Here is a 19,747-nt window from a genome sequence, read left to right on the forward strand (position 1 = left end):
ACAAAAAGGTGACTCAAAAAGAGAATGACGTTTTTTTTTTCTAGAAAGATGCCACATCATAAAGGATGTCCATTCTCCTTAAGTTGATAGATTAACAACCAAACAACAAAACAGAAAATCCAGAAACAAGATTTCAAAATATATGGAAATTTAATAGGTGATAAAGGTGGCTATCTCAAATAGATGAAGTAATGGACTTGTCAATTCACAGTGGTGGGAGATTTGGGTAGCCACACGAAAAACACAAAATAAGACCCATTTTTCACAACATCCATTAAGACAAACTCTAAATGGAATAAAGATTTAAATGTAAAAAACACAAGAGCATAAACACATTGGAAGAAATCAGACAAATTTCTTTATAAAAAATCAACTTCTTAACAGTATTTAAAACAAACTTGTGCATGGCAATTATTAAGCAAAGTCAAAAATAAAAATGAAAATCTAGTAAAATATTTGCAACTCATAACAGACTAAAGGCTCTTAAAATTTCTTTAAATTTGGTAACAGCCTGATCAAACTGATTTAAAAATGTACAAAAACAGAGACAAAGATCAAAACACAATAAATGGGCAAAGAACATAAGTTCACAGAAAAGTACAAATGGTCCTTAAACATATGGAAAGATGCTCAACTACATGAATACACTATTTCTCCTAACTGGCACAAATCCAAAATCTTGAAAACACATGGTTTCTGAGGCTCTATGGAAATAAGCACTCTCCACATGACTGTTAAGAATGCAAACTGGCACAATCTGGTGATATCTACCAAATAACAGAAGTGATTTCACCTTTTCACTCAGCAATACTTATCCAGGAATATATTCTACTGCTCTACACACAGATTTCAAAATAGCACTGTAGCATATCTACAACAGCAATAGTTTATAAACAATTAAAGTGTCCATCAACAGGACTCCGAAAATAACAAGGATGCATCAACATGTGGTGGTGGTGGTGGTTTAGTCGCTAAGTCGTGTCCGACTCTGTGACCCCATGGACTGTAGCCAGCCAGGCTCCTCTGTCCATGAGATTTTCCAGACAAGAATACTGGAGTGGGTTGCCATTTCCTTCTCCAGGGGATCTTCCCAACCCAGGAATCGAACCCAGGTCTCCTGCATTGCAGGCAGATTCTTTCCCAACTGAGCTACAAAGGAAATCCCAACAACATTAGGAGTTGCATTAAAAAAAAAAAAAAAGTGCAGAAACCCTCTGAGTAAATAATACAGCAATATCTCTAACAAAATATCTATCTACTTTGTTAAAAGATGTGAACAGAGCACAGAACAGAATGAATAAAACTTGAGACATATACTTATATTTTTACTTATAATGACATGGAGAAACTCTGGGCAAATACACAGGTACAGGTAAGGGGAGAAAACATGTGGAGACAGGATGCAAATGAGACTGTTGTATAACTTTTTTCACACATTTTTTTCAACCTATTCATAAAATAAAACCATTTTTATTTTATTCAAAAAATAAAACTTAAATTTTTAGACTCTATCATTTACAATTAAGGCTACAGCAGAGTATAGGGAAAAACCTGCTGTTTCAAATGTTAAAGATGCTGGTAAAAGTAGTAAAAAATCATTTCACTGTTCAGTAGTTAAAACCACATGGTACAGGTGTACAAATCTAATAATAAATGGGGAAAAAGCTCAAAAACAGAACCTAAAACAGAAGAGATTAGCAGGTGACTAAAAGAGTAAATCAGAAAAAAATTAATATATTACAACATTAAGATAACTGGTTAACTACTGTGAAAACTGACATCATTAGGTTGTACCACACTTCAAAAGAAAACCTTGGATAAAAGTTTTGAAAACATTACACTGTAAAAAAGTAGCAGAAAATACAAATGAATATTTCAGTTCAGTTCAGTTCAGTCGCTCAGTCGTGTCCGACTCTTTGCGACCCCATGAATCGCAGCACGCCAGGCCTCCCTGTCCATCACCAACTCCCGGAGTTCACTCAGACTCACGTCCATACATTTCTAAAAGGCTTTTTAAGCCTTAAAACAATCAGAAATTGGAAAGGGAAAATATTTTGACTTAAAAGAAAAAAGATTCTGCCTATCAAAAAAGCAAACAACTGCACACTTAAGAAAAGTACAACAAAGCCTCAGAAGTAGAAAAGAAAACACATTGTTCAACATCTGGCTCCAGTTCTTTTGGAATGAAGAGATACAAAATAAACAAATGTTTACTCAGTTCCATAATTTTCTGTTTTGTTTTCTCATTAGCTTAGAGGCAGAGGTAAAATATTTTTCTGTATCAGTATCATTTACTCTCTAGTGGACTACTGATACCAAAAGCACCAATGCAGAGACCGCAAGCTTGGCAGGTCTAGCAGTTACAACTTCCAGATAAAATTTTAGTACTTGACCAAACATTCCACAGATTCTGTTTATCTAATCTATATAAACAATTCTTGTTTCAGCTCTTTTTGATCAAATAAAGCTAGACTGCTTCACAAGCCTGCCACAAACAACAATGACTCATTTCTGCAATAACTGTAGGGAAGAGGGCACTATTCTCCTTGTTTTCCTGACAGCATAATTAATGCTAGGGAACTTCATTTCAGGGAGGCAAAGGCACAGGCAAGAATTTGGTTTATTCGATCCATTATTAACTTACTTCTATTTCAGTTCATCTAGATCTACTCATATGGTAACTTTAATTCCCATTAACAAGATTTAAGAAATCCAGGAATGCTATCTAAAAATTTAAAAAGGAAAAATACTGACCAACCAACGCCTCCCTGATTTCAGAGACAACCAATGCAGGAAGATAGTTATTGGAAGCCTGTGGCTGTATATAACTTGCTCTGCTGTACTTTAGCTAAATCTTGCTCCCCAAACCCAGGAAGCTACCCAGTCTGGCCACATTATAGCACGAGGTTGCCATCACTGTGGTACTACAACAAGCACCAAGCATGGTTTGTGGTGTTTACAGTCAAGTAAAGACATGGACAAGGCTGCAGTCCTGAAGGTCTAAAAAAAATCAATATTTAAGGCATTAATATGCTTTATGTTTTTTTATATAGATAGGAAAAAGTCACAGAAGATGAAGCAGGACTGTATTCTTTTTTTAAGTTATAAAATATCCAAATACATTCTTAAATAGAGAAAAGTAGAAAATGGTACAATATATATCCCATCTATTCAACATGTTACTATTCTGTTTCATTATTTAAATAATAGTTTTATTCCCTAAACCACTTCAAAGTTACAGATTACCATGTTAAACACAACATGCATGCCCAAAATTAAGGACACTGCTCTTCAAAGCCACAATTTATAATAATTCTTCTCACACCTATTTCTCCAACCTAATCCAAATTACCTGTGAATTATTTCTTTGTTCAGTCTGCCTTCCACCTCTAGAAAATGTCTGATTTTTTTCCATCCAAGGTTTTTTCTGAGTTGCCTGGCAAGTTACATTAGACCAATTTACACCACCTATAATAAATGAGATTTTAAAATATAATTTAATTATAAAGATACCAAAACCTAAAGTGCCCCCTAACATCATGTGTTGAAACTCAGGTCATTCTAAATGTAACACTGGAAAATTTCCATAAACTTTAAGTGGCATTCCAGTTCTTGGTAATGTTAAGTGTCAACTTGCAGAATACCTCCAGCTGACATTTTCCCAACTTCATCAACAAAACCATACTTTCAAATTAACTTGCATTTCTTTGGAAGACTTCTAATTATTTTTTTGCAGCATCAGCAAGCTTCATGCTTAAAAGCAAAACTGTGACATGGACGGAGAAGAAAATAGAGCAAAAACACTATGCAGAAAGTAAGTACCTGCACATATAGATGAGTCCACATGCTAAAAATAGAAACAAACAAAAAAAAACAATTATTTTCTGCTTAAGAGTAAACACCATATACCTTGTAAAACATTTCACAATTCCATCTGCTGTGAAGCATGCTTATTATAATCTTAGAAAAATACTTCTCCATAAGTGAGTATTTTTATATTAATAGTAACACATACAAAACATATTTTTAACCATCATATTATAGAACTATTAATGAAAATAGATACTTCAGCTTTAGGCGAAGACACAAAGAACTGACACAGATGACAGGTGAGAAGATAAAGAAGCGTCACATACGCTGACGGAGCCAGCATCGGGGTTTCTCGACCCCCCGGCAGCAGGCTGCTGGCTGGTGCTGTGTTTGGGGCTGCAGTAGCCACTGTCGCTGTCAATGTCGGCCTCACTAGCTCCCTGCTCACTAGAGGACTCGGCAGTCGGGTGGGAGGCTCTTCTCCTCCTGCCTTTGGCCTTCCAGAGCATTGCGGCAGAGCTCTCGGAGAGAGATTTGTTTGCGATGTCTGATGGGAAATCTGTAAGGCAAGGAAAGTGTGACAACTCCTCTTGAGGAACAAGCTGACCAATTCTTTTAAATTATCATTAAAATTGTAAGAAAAGAACAATATCTAACTTTGTAAACAAAGAAAACAGGTGTGAAACTTTTTGAAAAGATGGGCAGAAGATGCTCCTGACAAGTTGCTTTATAACATGTATTTATTATGAAGCGAGTATCTGCATAACTATTTGTGTATTTAATATTATATAATTAAAACAAACCACTATCATCCGTTTAAACATCACCAATCCTTTGAAGTCCACTGCATGCTTCCTCCACCACTTTATTCTCTTCCTCCCTCAGGGGCTATTCGGAATTGAGTTTATCACTCCTTCACTTTTTAAAATAGATTTACTGTGGACTTCTGTATTTCCAAAACATACACTATGTACTTTTGCAATTCTACCTTTATAAAAATGGAATCACATGTCCACATTCTTCTGTGACTTGCTTCCCCCTGACGCTGCTCTCTCCCTCAAATGTTGATTGGTTTTGAGATTCTGGTGCCTGTGGCTGTAATTCATTAAGGTCACTGAAATCTAGAATGCCTGTGTATGAATATACCAGAGTGCCTTTGTCCTCTGTATCACTGATGGGACACTTGGGTTGTTCTAGGGTTTTGCTCTCAACAACAGTACTTCTGTAAACATTCTTATATAGATTATATAGATATAAGAGTATGTATGTGTGCACATGAAGGTTTCTCTAAGGTAAATATCGGTCGGCTTAGGGGTTACATGTAATGTTCAACTTTACTTGGTAATGCCGAATCATTTTTCAAAGGTGGTTCAAACAGTTTGCACTCTAAGAGCAGGATATAAATAACCCCGCTGGTGCACATATTCACCAAATACTAGACACTGTCCTTTAGGCTGTAATTTCTCCCAATTGCTGGGTATAAAAAGATGGCTCATTGCAGATTTTAATTTGCATTTTCCTGCTTAATAATGAGGTTGAGAATAGCCATGTATGTTTTCCCCTCTGTGAAATACTTGTTAGTTTTACTTTTGGATTGATTTCTGTCTATTTTTCTACTAAGTTGCCTATTTCTCATTTTTGTATTTCACAAATTGTAATTACAAGGCATTTTAAAAAACAAGACCTCTTACCAACTCCTCCCAACCCAGCACACCACTAAAATTCCTTTTACTACATAATTTTCCCCACAACCCTTTTTTTCACAATCACAATTTTTCTATATATAACTTTTATACAGAATCAATATAATTTTCAGTTGTGCTGTTTAATTATATATATGTTCTTTGTTAATTATAATATATGAAGGTTCCATATTAGTTCACTGAGTGGATGTCCTGGGCACCTCTTTGGACTTGTTGCCTGTTACTGGACATTGAGAAGTTTTCAGTGGTTTTCTGTGTGCTGCTGCAGTATACACATCTTTAATCAAACAGTTCCTTTTCTTTCTGGGAGGAGATTCCATTTGGATACACTGTCCTCAGTAGGCCAACTGGGTCAAAACAAAGATTCCTATAGTTCTGCCAAAGTGTTTCAGCCCCCTGGCAGCACTGCATTCCAGGGGCCCTGAGTGCAAGGTGAGATCATTTTCTTACTGATTCTTACGAATTCTTCCTATGTCCTCATACTAATCCTTTGTCAGTTACATACATGGTAAAATCCTTTCCAAGATTTATGACTTGTTCCTTCATTCACTCTTTTTTTTTTCCTTTTGGCTGTGCTAAGTCTTTGCTGCTGCACGTGTGTGCTTTCTCTAGAGGTGGCTACTGGGAGCTGCTCTGCAGTTGCAGTGCTCAAACTTCACTGCAGCAGCTTGTCTTGTTGCGGAGCACAGGCTCTAGGGCGTGCAGGCTTCAGTAGCTGTGGCTCGTGGCCTCAGTGGTTGCATTTCTAGGCTCTAGAGCACAGGCTCAAAAGTTGTGGCACAGGCTTAGTTGCTCTGTGCCATGCAGGATGTTCCTGGACAAGGGACTGAACTTGAGTTTCCTACATTGGCAGGCAGATTCTTTACCAGTGAACCACCAGGGAAGCCCCTTCATTCACTCTTGATAAGTAGAAATTCATAATTTTATAAAGTTTTCTCCATGCAATCATAAAGATATCTGCCTATATTTTCTTCTACATGAGGTTTTCTCATTTAAGTCCTTAATCCATCTGGAACAGATTTGCATGATATAAAAATTAATCAATCAATTAATAACAATTAAAAACATAAGATCTGCATGATGTATATGTTAAGGGTCTGTAATGCTATCTCTGTCATTTTCCTTGTATATGTTTTCACATATACGGGTCTGTTTCTGGGACTCTGTTCTGTTTAATCTTTGTATACTGTATTTTATATATTTTTATATAAGCCTATAAAAAATAAATGGCTTAGTAGGTCTTGCTATCTAGAAAAAAAATTCTTTTAATACTTTTTAAAAATGCTTTTAATTAAAAAAATTTTTTTTAATTTTAATTTTTTTAGCCATATCATGTGGCATGTGAGATCTTAATTCCCTAACCAGGGACTGAACTCATGCTCCCCAAAGCAGAAGCAGAGTTCTAGCCACTGACCCACCAGGAAATTCCCAAGAGGAAATGTTCTTTTCCAGGGAAGTCATGGCTCTTTTCAGATCAGTGCTCTTTTATTTTAGAAATTAGTTTGTCAAGTTCTCCAAAAATCCCCATTGGAATTTTGATCAGAAATGCACTGAATATGTAGATTAACAAAGGGAAAAATGCCACTTGCAACATCAAATCATCCTGAATGAGTGATTTAGGTTTTTTTAAAATGTCCTATAATAAAGTTAGTTTTCAGTATAAATGTCTTACACTTTGTCAGGTTTATCCCAGAAACTGTATTTTTGTTGCTATTGTAAATGATATATTTTCTTAAATTCTGATTGTTGGTGATAGTGATAGTGAAGTCGCTCAGTTGTGTCTGACTCTTTGCAACCCCATGGACAGTAGCCAACCAAGCTCCTCCGTCCATGGGATTTTCCAGACAAGAATACTGGAGTGGGTTGCCATTTCCTTCTCCAGGGGATCTTCCCAACCCAGGAATCGAACCCAGGTCTCCCGCATTGTAGGCAGACACTTTACCGTCTGAGCCACCAGGGAAGGCTGATTGCTGGTAACACACTTATAATTAACTTCTGTGTATTATTTTATACCTAGCCATCTTACTAAATTCTTTTAAATAATACAAGCTTGTGTTCAAGAGTAAAAATGTATTACAAATTCCTTAAACCATAATTTGCATTCTACCTATAATTGACATCAATTCATCCTGATAAATTAAGAACAACCTGAAGAATAAGAATACTGATAGAAGGTATAATCTTCTACTCAAATTATATCTTCACCTTTCCACTTTCTAATTCTTGAGATTCAGAAGGTTGTCTTTGTAGTCACTTAATGAGCAAACCAAAGACGTTAGAACAAATTTTTAAAGTAGTTCTTAGGGTTCAAAGCATGTAGAAATGGGTCACTGTGTCTAGGAACAACCAAAACATACAGAAGTTTGTCATATATTACCTTATGGCTCTTTATCATAAACCATTCCAAGCATTCGTCAGTCTGTTAATCTTACCACTTTATGCCCTACAAACCATACAATGATTGTACTATCAGCAAGCTGTTTTTTGACTGATTCCCAGATACTTTCTTACTCCTAATGAACCTAAGGAATTGTCAAAGGATAACTGAACGGATGTCCAACAAAAAAGGTACAGTACAAATGAAAGAAAGTGTGTACCATCTAATTCATTTCAAGCCAGACAGCACTTTTGTAAAAACTGTAAAGGGTAAAAAGCAAACATACCTTTGAACAGATCTAGTCCTGAATCATTAATAAGGATTTTTAAATGACAATGAGTGAGAGAAGACAGCTATCTACTCTATAGCTATTAAGCTAATTATCCGGGCTACAAAATGAAATTTCACATATAACTGGAAAACAGTGAGAATTTTAAAACTACTTATTAACTGTTACCTATTGTCAGGATAAAGCTTTTTACTTTAATGTTTACATAGTCCTCCAAAAACTTTTAACAAAATGATATACAACTAGCCCAAAATTTTTACTTGTTTGAGGATACATGTTACCACTAATAGGTCTGGTTCAGATCTTATGCTAAAATATGGTACACGAAACTTGATAAGTTCTTCTATAAAGATATTTATAGAATGTTTTAAAAGGGATTTTAATCTAGTTATTAAAAAACATATGAAAAATAAAATATGTACAATTCTAACTTCTACCAAAATGAGTCCCTCAAATTTCTATAATGTCTTCAAAATTCCATCTCTGATTTCTGAACTGCTTCACTACTGAAAGGGGATAAGGAAACCTCAAATCCTGCTCAAAACTATATAAGCCATCACCCAAGTTGAAAGAACTTTAAGAACATGGGACTGTTTCATCTTTCCTAAAGAATTTCACAAAGTGGCGGGATAAACAGAAGACTGAAAGTCCAAAATCCTAAAAAGTGGTAGAGTCTACAATTACAAAGTCAATGCATGACAACAGATACAGACACAGAGAACAAACTTGAGGTTGCCGAAGTGTGTTGGGGGCGGGGGCGGTGCTGGGGGAGGGGTGAATTGGGAGTTTGGGATTAGCAGATGCAAACTGTTATATATAGAATGGACAAACAACAAAGCCCTACTGTAGAGGACAGAAAACTGTGTTCAATATCCTATGATAAACCATAATGGAAAAGAAAATGAAAAAGAATGTACTGTATATGTATGTATAAATGAAATCACTGCTATACAGCAGACATTAACACAATACTGTAAATCAACTATATTTCAATAAAATAAAAAATATTTTTAAATCTATGATGTATATACATAAGAAAAATCTTGCCTTACCAGTTTGCTGTGAAGCATCTACCAGTAGCACAATTTTTGATCGATTATCAGGACCTGCTGCACTTGTCTCTTTCTGAATAGCTACATTTTTCACCAGTGGTCTTTTGCTTTTTATGTGCTGTTGTGTAAGTTGTTGCTGATTGAAGTAAAAAAAAATTAAAATCTTATTCAATGTACTAATAAACATTATAAAATATATCAATACATCCTTTAAAAATATACTTAAATGAGGCTACAAATGAGTGACTCTCAATCCATGAGGAAACAGGGTTACTGTGTTAGGATTTCATTAAATTATCTACAGCTAATCATAGGAGGCTATATAATGTATTATATACACATTTATATACTACTTTTCAAATAACCATTAATACTATTATAATTAATGAGATATATTCATTTTAATTGTCATTTGCATTTTAAATTTTCTTAATAATAAATAATAAGAGTATAACCACATCAAGGGGTTATAAATTTTTATTTAAAAAGGCAGTATCAGTAAAAAGGGTGGTAACTTATCCAAAAGCTCAATTTTTTCATGAGAGCAATGAAGTACAAAAGAAATTTCTGCTTTAGAATTTAAAAAGAAAATATTAAAAAGCTGATCCTTTCCTTCATTTTTTAAAAATATGAGTATCCATCATTTAATAGCAATTTATACAAAAGAACTCCAAATTTAACTCCTTAGATAACTTCTTAAAGTGCTGGAAATGTACTCTGAGAAATCATGTTACTTAAATACTTGAAAGTTATATACTATTGTCTATTTCCAATACTTATTTCTTTCATTCCCAGATATCCCAAAAGGATTTCCCTTGACCCAGAAAGTTTCCACGGACAAAAACTAATAAGCTTTTCAAAGCAACTTCTACAGTTTGTTTGTATTTTAACCTGAAAAAAGTATGCCAAAAGACATCATAGACTTTTCACCGAAGAGGCTGGGCTAATGGAATCTAGGAAAGCATGAACTCCTTGACAACAACAGACGTAAAAGGCATTTAATCACTCTGCTTTCCATTAGCTCAAAAGAAGCTAATCTGAAAGAAGCTTCTTCTAAAAGAAGCTAAGAAGAAATCTGGTTTTTCTTATTTGCTTTGACACTATGGCTTCAATAGAAAAATAATATTTTACTTAATAAACAGACACCTAGAACTAACCTTAAAACTCTTCTGTGATTTCAAGGCCTTTGTGTCTTTTTTTTTAACTTAGTCAAAAGGCTGGTGTTGACAAAGTCATTTCGCACATTTATCTTTAATTTTCTTTAGCCCTAGGAGACCCTGTGTTCATATAATAAAGCACTCTCTAAAAAACAAAGTGCTGTTCCTACTAAAAATTGACAGAATAGAAAACAATGAAGTTGAAGAGACTTAATTCAATATTCTTTTCCATAATATCTCTTGCTTATTTCTGAAGATTGATGTACATTAGATGTACATTAGCCACTTAACACTGCTAGGAAAGGAGCCAAACTAATCCCTTACTAAAACTGTGTCACTATGCAATTTTTATCACTAAATTAAAATAATTTGTAAATATTTGTACATTATGCTTATATAAACTCTCTAACTTGAAAATGACTGTTAATCCTATCACCATTTAAAGAATGAGGAACAAAAGTAATGGAAAAGTTATTTTTAAAATGCTACATCCTTAACTGTTTTTTAAAAAGTAAAACTCAGTAGTAAAGGCTAATCGATACAAGTAGCAAATTACTTACACTAACAACAGAAATATCCAACACAAAAGCCAATCAAATGTGGTCACTTACTTTTGGTACCACTGGTCCTCTATTACTATTTCTGTTTCGATGGCCAGACAATGGGAAGACCTGTCCAAGGTGATTTGGACGCTCAGTGCATTCTGTGGTTATAGTATTGACAGTATTTGCAGCCTGAAAAGTGTTGGAGTAAGGTGCAGGGAAAGGATGATAGAAACCCATGACTTGTGCACATGGTGCTGGCATCAGCTGATAATATGTATACTCTGTAGAAACAGGTGGCTGAGCAGATATAATGGGGTAAGCAAGGTACGGTCCAGCAGGGTTTGGATTAGGCTGTTGCCATCGTATATCATTGTTATATAATGGAAACTGTCTGTAAAACCAAATCAAAAAAGAACAAATCTATTGACATGCATGTCTGAAAATAATACAAAGCAAATTTTCAACTTATTTTAATAAAAGAAAATAACAGTATAAAATGTGCTAGGTTGCTTCCATTGTATCTGACTCTTTGTGACCCTATGGACCATAGCCTGTCAGGCTCCTCTGTCCATGGGATTCTCTAGGCAAAAATACGGGAGTGGGTTGCCGTGCCCTCCTCCAGGGGATCTTCCCAACTCAGGGATCGAACCTGCAACTCTGAAGTCTCCTGCATTAGCAGGCAGGTTCTTTACCACTAGTGCCAACTGTAGCCTCATAATAATTCTGAAAAAGAGATCATTTTTTATCAATTTCCTTGCTATAATTAGTTTTTACGTACGTGTAATAACAATTTTAATTGACAGTATAAAGGAATTCGGGCTTCCCTGATGGCTCAGCGGTAAAGAATCCGCCTGCAGTGTAGGAGATCCAAGAGCTGTGGGTTTGATCTCTGGGTCAGGAAGATCCCCTGGAGTAGGAAATGGCAACCCACTCCAGTAGTCTTGCGTGAAAGTCTCATGGACAGAGGAGCCTGGTGGGCTACAGTCTAAAGGGTCACAAGGAGTTAGACACAACTGAGTGTGTACACACACACACACACACACAAAGAAATTTAACCTGACAGTTTACTGCATTTCAAAATTTAAAATGTACAGAGTATTCTTATTTGTAGCTCTCTCCCTCAGCCTCACAATATTTCTGCCTAAAAGTTAAACACCTATCTGCTGAATCTGCCAGTAATGGCAGTCCAAAGTTGCCATTCAATGGCAGCAACTAACTGTAACAGCCCTCTGCAAAAAGCAGGGTAACGTGATCATTGTATAAGGTGGTCTTTACAGTAGGTGACTTGATTATTCCACCTCCATTCTTTAGTTCAGGCCAAGGGCCTCCTACTCCTTTCCAATATTCCCCTAACCACTTGGCCAAGTCCAGCTCTTTCCCTGGCTCCCCTTCTTGACAATGGAAGCAGGCGCCAGAGGTCCAAGAGAAAGAAAAGAAAAAGGCAAGCTTGTTCAGTGCCATCTTATCTCCAGCATTAGAGTTCTTCTAGTGTGATGCCTTCCTATAAAGCACCAGTCCTTCCCATCTCATCAGTCCTCCTTGCAGACAGTTGCCGCTGATGACTAAGAGGTCATACGGAGCTGGATGAGAGAGCTTTTCCTTACTATTCCTTGACAAAGCACAAGGGAAAAATGTTCCCTGCCATAATTCTAAAAATATTTTCAAATAATCTGATGGCTGGCCTACTCATGAATTCTCAAAGATTATTTGGTAAGATAAGAAAAGTTAAAATTATACTGTACACTTAGCCACTCTGTCAAATACTGCAATAGTATTTTTAGTTTATAAATTACTTCAAGCATAGTCCAATATAGGTCAAAGATTCTTAATGTAATATTCAGTTCAGTTCAGTCACTCAGCCGTGTCCGACTCTTTGCGATCCCATGAATCGCAGCACGCCAGGCCTCCCTGTCCATCACCAACTCCCAGAGTTCACTCAGACTCATGTCCATCGAGTCAGTGATGCCATCCAGCACCTCATCCTCTGTCGTCCCCTTCTCCTCTTGCCCCCAGTCCTTCCCAGCATCAGAGTCTTTTCCAATGAGTCAACTCTTGGCACAAGGTGGCCAAAGTACTGGAGTTTCAGCTTCAGCATCATTCCTTCCAAAGAAATCCCAGGGCTGATCTCCTTCAGAATGGACTGGTTGGATCTCCTTGCAGTCCAAGGGACTCTCAAGAGTCTTCTCCAACATCACAGTTCAAAAGCATCAATTCTTCTGCGTTCAACTTTCTTCACAGTCCAACTCTCACATCCATACATGACCACAGGAAAAACCATAGCCTTGACTAGACGAACCTTTGTTGGCAAAGTAATGTCTCTGCTTTTGAATATGCTATCTAGGTTGGTCATAACTTTTCTTCCAAGGAGTAAGCATCTTTTAATTTCATGGCTGTGATCACCATCTGCAGTGATTCTGGAGCCCAAAAAAATACAGTCTGACACTGTTTCCCCATCTATTTCCCATGAAGTGATGGGACTGGATGCCATGATCTTCATTTTCTGAATGCTGAGCTTTAAGCCAACTTTTTCACTCTCCCCTTTCAGTTTCATCAAGAGGCTTTTGAGTTCCTCTTCACTTTCTGCCATAAGGGTGGTGTCATCTGCACATCTGAGATTATTGATATTTCTCCTGGCAATCTTGATTCCAGCTTGTGATTCTTCCAGCCCAGCGTTTCTCATGATGTACTCTGCATATAAGTTAAATAAGCAGGTTGACAATACACAGTCTTGACGTATTCCTTTTCCTATTTGGAACCAGTCTGTTGTTCCAGGTCCTGTTCTAACTGTTGCTTCCTGACCTGCATATAGGTTTCTCAAGAGGCGGGTCAGGTGCTCTGGTATTCCCATCTCTTTCAGAATTTTCCACAGTTTATTGTGATCCACACAGTCAAAGTCTTTGGCATAGTCAATAAAGCAGAAATAGATGTTTTTCTGGAACTCTCTTGCTTTTTCCATGATCCAGCAAATGTTGGCAATTTGATCTCTGGTTCCTCTACCTTTTCTAAAACCAGCTTGAACATCAGGAAGTTCATGGTTCACATACTGCTGAAGACTGGCTTGGAGAATTTTGAGCATTACTTTACTAGCGTGTGAGATGAGTGCAATTGTGCGGTAGTTTGAGCGTTCTTTGGCATTGCCTTTCTTTGGGATTGGAATGAAAACTGACCTTTTCCAGTCCTGTGGCCACTGCTGAGTTTTCCAAATTTGCTGGCATATTGAGTGCAGCACTTTCACAGCATCATCTTTCAGGATTTGAAATAGCTCACCTGGAATTCCATCACCTCCACTAGCTTTGTTCATAGTGATGCTTTCTAAGGCCCACTTGACTTCACATTCCAGGATGTCTGGCTCTAGGTCAGTGATCACACCATCGTGATTATCTGGGTTGTGAAGATCTTTTTTGTATAGTTCTGTGTATTCTTGCCACCTCTTCTTAATACCTTCTGCTTCTGTCAGGTCCATACCATTTCTGTCCTTTATCGAGCCCATCTTTGCATGAAATGTTCCCTTGGTATCTCTAATTTTCTTGAAGAGATCTCTATGGAAGAGATCACCCATTCTGTTGTTTTCCTCTATTTCTTTGCATTGATCGCTGAAGAAGGCTTTCTTATCTCTTCTTGCTATTCTTTGGAACTCTGCATTCAAATGCTTAGATCCTTCCTTTTCTCCTTTGCTTTTAGCTTCTCTTCTCTTCACAGCTATTTGTAAGGCCTCCCCAGACAGCCATTTTGTTTTTTTGCATTTCTTTTCCATGGGGATGGTCTTGATCCCTGTCTCCTGTACGGTGTCACGAACCTCCGTCCATAGTTCATCAGGCACTCTTATCTATCAGATATAGTCCCTTAAATCTATTTCCCTTGACTCAATTGAACAGAATCCTTTAGCTTCTACTGTGCCTAATCCCCCAAACTATTAAAGAGTTCTAGAGTATTAACTTGAATATTTAATACCTGAGAGAGTAATTTACTGACCATATATCTCATCTATCCAGAATTTCTCAAAGAATGTGCCTGAACACACTAGTGTGACACAATGGTTAAACATGTGTAGAAATATTGACTTGCCTTAGCCCTCAGGGGTGGCTGGGCAAAGGCTAGAGTCCAGCTACCTCATCCATTTATCCTATAGTGCTAGAAGTACAATTTTAATGTGTGATATAATATGAAACATGCTGAAAGTACTTTCATACAGCAATAAAATGAACTACACCAATGAAGTGCTAATCATTCAGACAGTCTAAGCAGGGTTAGAAAGGCTATCGGGACTATCACAAGACACACCCTAACCACTAGGTCACACAGTATCCGAGCTGTAAGCATTTTGCTAAATCACTCTGTGACCATAGCACAGAAACTAAATTTAAACTACAGAGTCTAAAGATACAATAAGCTAACTGGCCACAGAAGCTTCAAAGTTAAGGGCCATCCCTTGATATAGTCTTCTTAGAACAGACTGTCTTGGCCATTAGGATTATATGCCTATCCTCAAAAAAAGGTTTTCTGTTCACCTCTTTCTGAATAATTCCTTCCTCCCGTTGAGTCAGTTTATTTCAAAAAAATTTCAATAACTTATTATAGGAGATACAAAGAATTCCATTTTCTCTTAGAAAGAATGAGAAAATAATAATAATCCATGCCAACAATTTTTAAATTTCTACATCATTTGGTTTCATTTACTCCTCTTAGAAAGTAGAGAAATAGTTAATACTTAAAAGTTACAAAAGGAAAAAGTTAAGACGTGTGCTTTGCAAACTTCTACATTTCCCTACCCCTTTCTTCCCCCACCAAAAGAAAATAATAATAAACAAATTACCTATTGGACTGGTTTTCTTGCACGAATGGATAACAGGTAATCAGGTAGCTGGGAATTGGAGTTGGTTCTACACCAGAAACATTTCCATTATCATTTGGGAGTGCCATAGGGATCATAAATGTATCAGGATTCTTCTTCTGGGGAATAAATGGTTCTACCTCAGCTGACAGCTTGACATTCTTCAAAGAGAAAGTGAAACACATTACTAACAAACAAGCAAAAACTTAAATAATACAAATTCACAACAATAAAACAATAAAAGAGACAGTCTTCTCAGTATTCACAAAACATTCAAAGGAAGAGCAAGGTCACATTTTAAAATTTTAATCTGATTATGTTATTTAGACAAAGCCATCAACTGGATAAAAACTTTATCAAAGGTTACTACATTTCAATGAAGTCATTTCTTACATAACCAAAGCTGTTAAAACAATCAAGAGTACAAGGAAGTCATACCTTGGAGTCCAAAAATAAAGCTGGTAGTAAAAAAACAAAACAAAACAAACTCGCTCTTCAGACAAAACATTGTGTTTTAAGTTAATTTTGTTAGTGGAAAAAAATCACTGAACAGAGTTCTGAAGGATAACTACTCTATATTTGTTTGAATAGCCTAAAAAAGTTTATTTCTGTCCATTGCAGGAAATTAGATTAGTATGGTTAAATTAAAAGGAAGGATAATGTCTACAATAAATGAAAAAAAACAACTTAGCACAAGGGAGAAAAACTTTGGCTTCACAGTTAAATTGAGAAAAAAGTGAGCACTTCAGCTTTCCAGCAAACAAACCGAGGAAATAAGGTAATCCAGAATTCGTGCTCCATGTTAGTTTATTTTTATCTTCTCTTATAAATCTATAGAGGTTTAAACATAGTAAAGTACCATACTAAGGACGCACAAATTGGGGACAAAACTATAAAGAAAAGTAAAGAAGAGCCATGAACGTCAGGATAGGAATTACTCTCAGGAAAGAGGAAGCTGTGATTGGGAAGAGGCACCTGGCAGAGCTTCTGAGGCACCCAACAAAATCCTGTATCCTAACATGGGTGACACAAGGTCTTCATCCAATAACTCATTTAGCTGTACACTGGTTTTGTGCATTTTTCCTTCTGTGTTTGCTATATTTAACTAAAATTTTTAAGATTTTAGAATAAAATAATCTATAGGCACATTTTGTAAAAGGAGAATGTTAAAAAACTACAAACATCTCAAGGTGACTTGGGGGAAAAAACCCACAAACATAACAATATTAAAAGATAAACACTTTGCAAAACCAGTGAGTGGAATGCAACCCAATATTTCAACAACTCAAATCAACTACGTGAAAGCAATAGATCTAACCAGAACTTTTTCCCCACTGGGATGGCATTTATTAGAAGCTCCCATCAAGGCATATTTCTCTGAATAAATTTCATGCATGTTTCTCACAAAAGTAATTAGTAGAAAATCCAAAAAAATCTAAAGAAAAGACTTGACATGCTAAATATATGTGCTGAATATACAGCCTTTTTTCAAACTGTTCAAAAACAGTTCATTGTGAACATTTGAAAACACATGTCTAGGGAAGAAATCTGAACTATACAGCAGTATCAATTCAATATCCTTCCTCCCCACCTGATGTAACTTTGATGTCTACTTTTGTACTACTGACCAAATCTGAAATAGATAACATAATTGTACTCATAAATAATGTGTGAGTTGGTTTCTTGAATTCCAACATAGGAGGCAAAAACAAATGTTAATAGTATATAGGTCGGTGATTTTCACTATGATAGTTATTAGGACTCAAAACTTATTAAGGTCTAAAATATCAACCTTTGAACGTATGAGAATCCTGAACAGCTTTATAAATCTGGGCTAGAAGACATTTGAATTTTTTTTTCTAATTCAAGGTATATGGTTATATTAAATTCTCAGTCCCATATGAAAAAAAACTAAGAATACTAATATAAAGAAATAAGGCAATTTAAAAATAACTTTTCCTGATACCCCCAAATAATACCAATTCATAAATTACTTTGGTAACAACAAATTCATATCCTTGCTCTTTCCCAACAGTGTAGTGTTTAGGATTCCACTTCCACTGCAGGGGGCACGGGTTCAACCCCTGGTGAGGAAACAAATACCCCACAAACCACCAGACTAGCCAAAAACAAAAAAAAAGTTTTTTGTTTTGTTTTGCAACAAGTTTTTAATACCTAGTCTCATCTGTTCTTTATATGTTTTGTGAATTTAAGTAACCACTACTCAAAAAGTGTCATGCATAATTTATAACTAATATCTGCACATATACACAGTATATGTCCCCCAAAATTTAAGTCTGTATTGGCTTCTATTCTAAGAGCAATTCTAGATATTGGCATTCAACAATAAAACTCACAAACACTGAAATGATCCTTTGTTTTTACCAAAAAAGAGAAGCTGCTGTAGTCAACAGCTGCACAAACAGAAGATGTCACTAGTAGGAACAGACTGGCAAACTTTCTCCCACAGTTACAACTCCCTATGGTTTTAAAAGTTGTTTGTCGTGACTTTGGGGCCTTCAGCATCATACATCAAAATGCAGCCTCAGCTGTCCTCAGGCCTGAAAAGTAATGTTCATATGGCAAAATATGTTTTAAAATTTCACATAATAAAAGTCATACAGATAATATGTTAAGCAAGCAACAGATTTTGGCAGTTATTTCATTAATATAGAAATTAAAGGAAAAAATGTCTTACATAGTAGACAACAAAATGTTATGAAAAAATTAACTAGTTACTTCATACAATGATACTCCTCAGTTTGTATTTCTGTTTAGTCTATTTATGCCATGACCGTTAAGAAATCAGAAATTTTAGAGCAAATTTTTGTCTCCTTAAAGAAAATAAAATAATGGAAGAAGTCTAAACAGAACAAAATCTACTCCTGTACTGCTACTTGCTAAAAAAAAAGGAAAAAAAAAAAGACACTGTACTGTAAAATTACCTTTATCTTTCAGAATTTACTTCAGAATTTTCCAAGTTAATGAAAAAGCATAATCCCAGAAACCTGTTTTGAACAAGAAACTGTAGAAACCTTATTTAAAAGTTTATTAAACAAATGCATTCAGACCACTGAGAGCCTGTATAATTTAACAAATACACACTGAGCTCATGCACTGAAGAGAGCACCACACTAGTATGAAGCACACATCAACAGAAAATGCAGACTAAATTCCTCTGAGATGGAACTTTCAGAAGAGTACAAACAATTTCCCCAGAAAGCAGTAGAAAAATGACACCCACTTAAAATCAAAACTGAAGTAGAACATAATAAAGCATGCTCCCACAGTGAAATGTCAGTACGTACTACACACCCACAGAACAAATAAGACTATGGAAACCCTCCACGTTCTTGCTATATTAAGGTAAATAGGATGTATCAAACACTAAGATGTTTTATATATCATGACCAAAGATAAAATAAATGTCTTCTGAAGGAAAATGTGCTTAAGAAATACCTGCTGGCTTTATTGTTTTCTGGAACGTCTTTTACTGAAAGTAAGCCACTTGACTAAATAAATCAGTAGTTATACATATCAAGTTTTGCAAGACTTTAGAAAATACTGAAGAGAAAAATCAAAGCATTTAACTTAGACTCTGCCTACTTGCTTTCCTATTCATACATTTTCCCTCTTTCCTTAAAATGGACCACATTTAATCTTGTTAAACTCTGATGGTACTTTTTTAAAACCTAACTTTCTAAATTTAATACTAGTGTTTGGAATTTTCTTTCTTTCTTTGAGGAGTTCTCCCCCCACCCCCACTTCTTTCCTTGGATGCTTAATTTTTAACTTCCTTTTAAAATGCTGAACAGCGAAAACATTTATGACTATGCCTTTGCCTCAGAGTATAGCTTCAGCCACATCCCATACATTTTAATATGCAGTATTTTATTATGTTTTAAAATTTTTTTAATTGCACTTTTAAAGTCCCCTTTGACTTAAAAGCTTAGGGGAAAAAAATGCCTTTTTAAATTTCCAAA

At 35.8% G+C, this 19,747-nt stretch overlaps 1 protein-coding gene across 3 annotated transcripts in view; it reads right to left on the minus strand.

The window, feature by feature from the left end:
* SECISBP2L (SECIS binding protein 2 like) overlaps positions 1 to 19,747 on the minus strand; it is a 60,147-nt gene that overhangs the window by 36,765 nt on the left and 3,635 nt on the right. For 2 of the 3 annotated variants that reach the window (XM_086320800.1, XM_086320799.1), the window contains exons 2-7: positions 15,747 to 15,925; positions 11,000 to 11,324; positions 9,232 to 9,367; positions 4,137 to 4,369; positions 3,823 to 3,847; positions 3,353 to 3,468 (exon numbers count right to left, since the gene is read on the minus strand). In XM_086320800.1, coding sequence (XP_086176926.1) covers positions 3,353 to 3,468; positions 3,823 to 3,847; positions 4,137 to 4,369; positions 9,232 to 9,367; positions 11,000 to 11,324; positions 15,747 to 15,925 — 1,014 coding nt within the window. The remainder of the gene's footprint in view (positions 1 to 3,352; positions 3,469 to 3,822; positions 3,848 to 4,136; positions 4,370 to 9,231; positions 9,368 to 10,999; positions 11,325 to 15,746; positions 15,926 to 19,747) is intronic. The other variant, XM_086320801.1, reaches the window with a different exon arrangement.

This window comes from Bos grunniens, chromosome 10 (assembly GCF_055505025.1).
Source record: "Bos grunniens cultivar Pamir isolate PY7600 chromosome 10, Bosgru_T2T1.0, whole genome shotgun sequence".
In the NCBI taxonomy this organism is placed as follows: domain Eukaryota; kingdom Metazoa; phylum Chordata; class Mammalia; order Artiodactyla; family Bovidae; genus Bos; species Bos grunniens.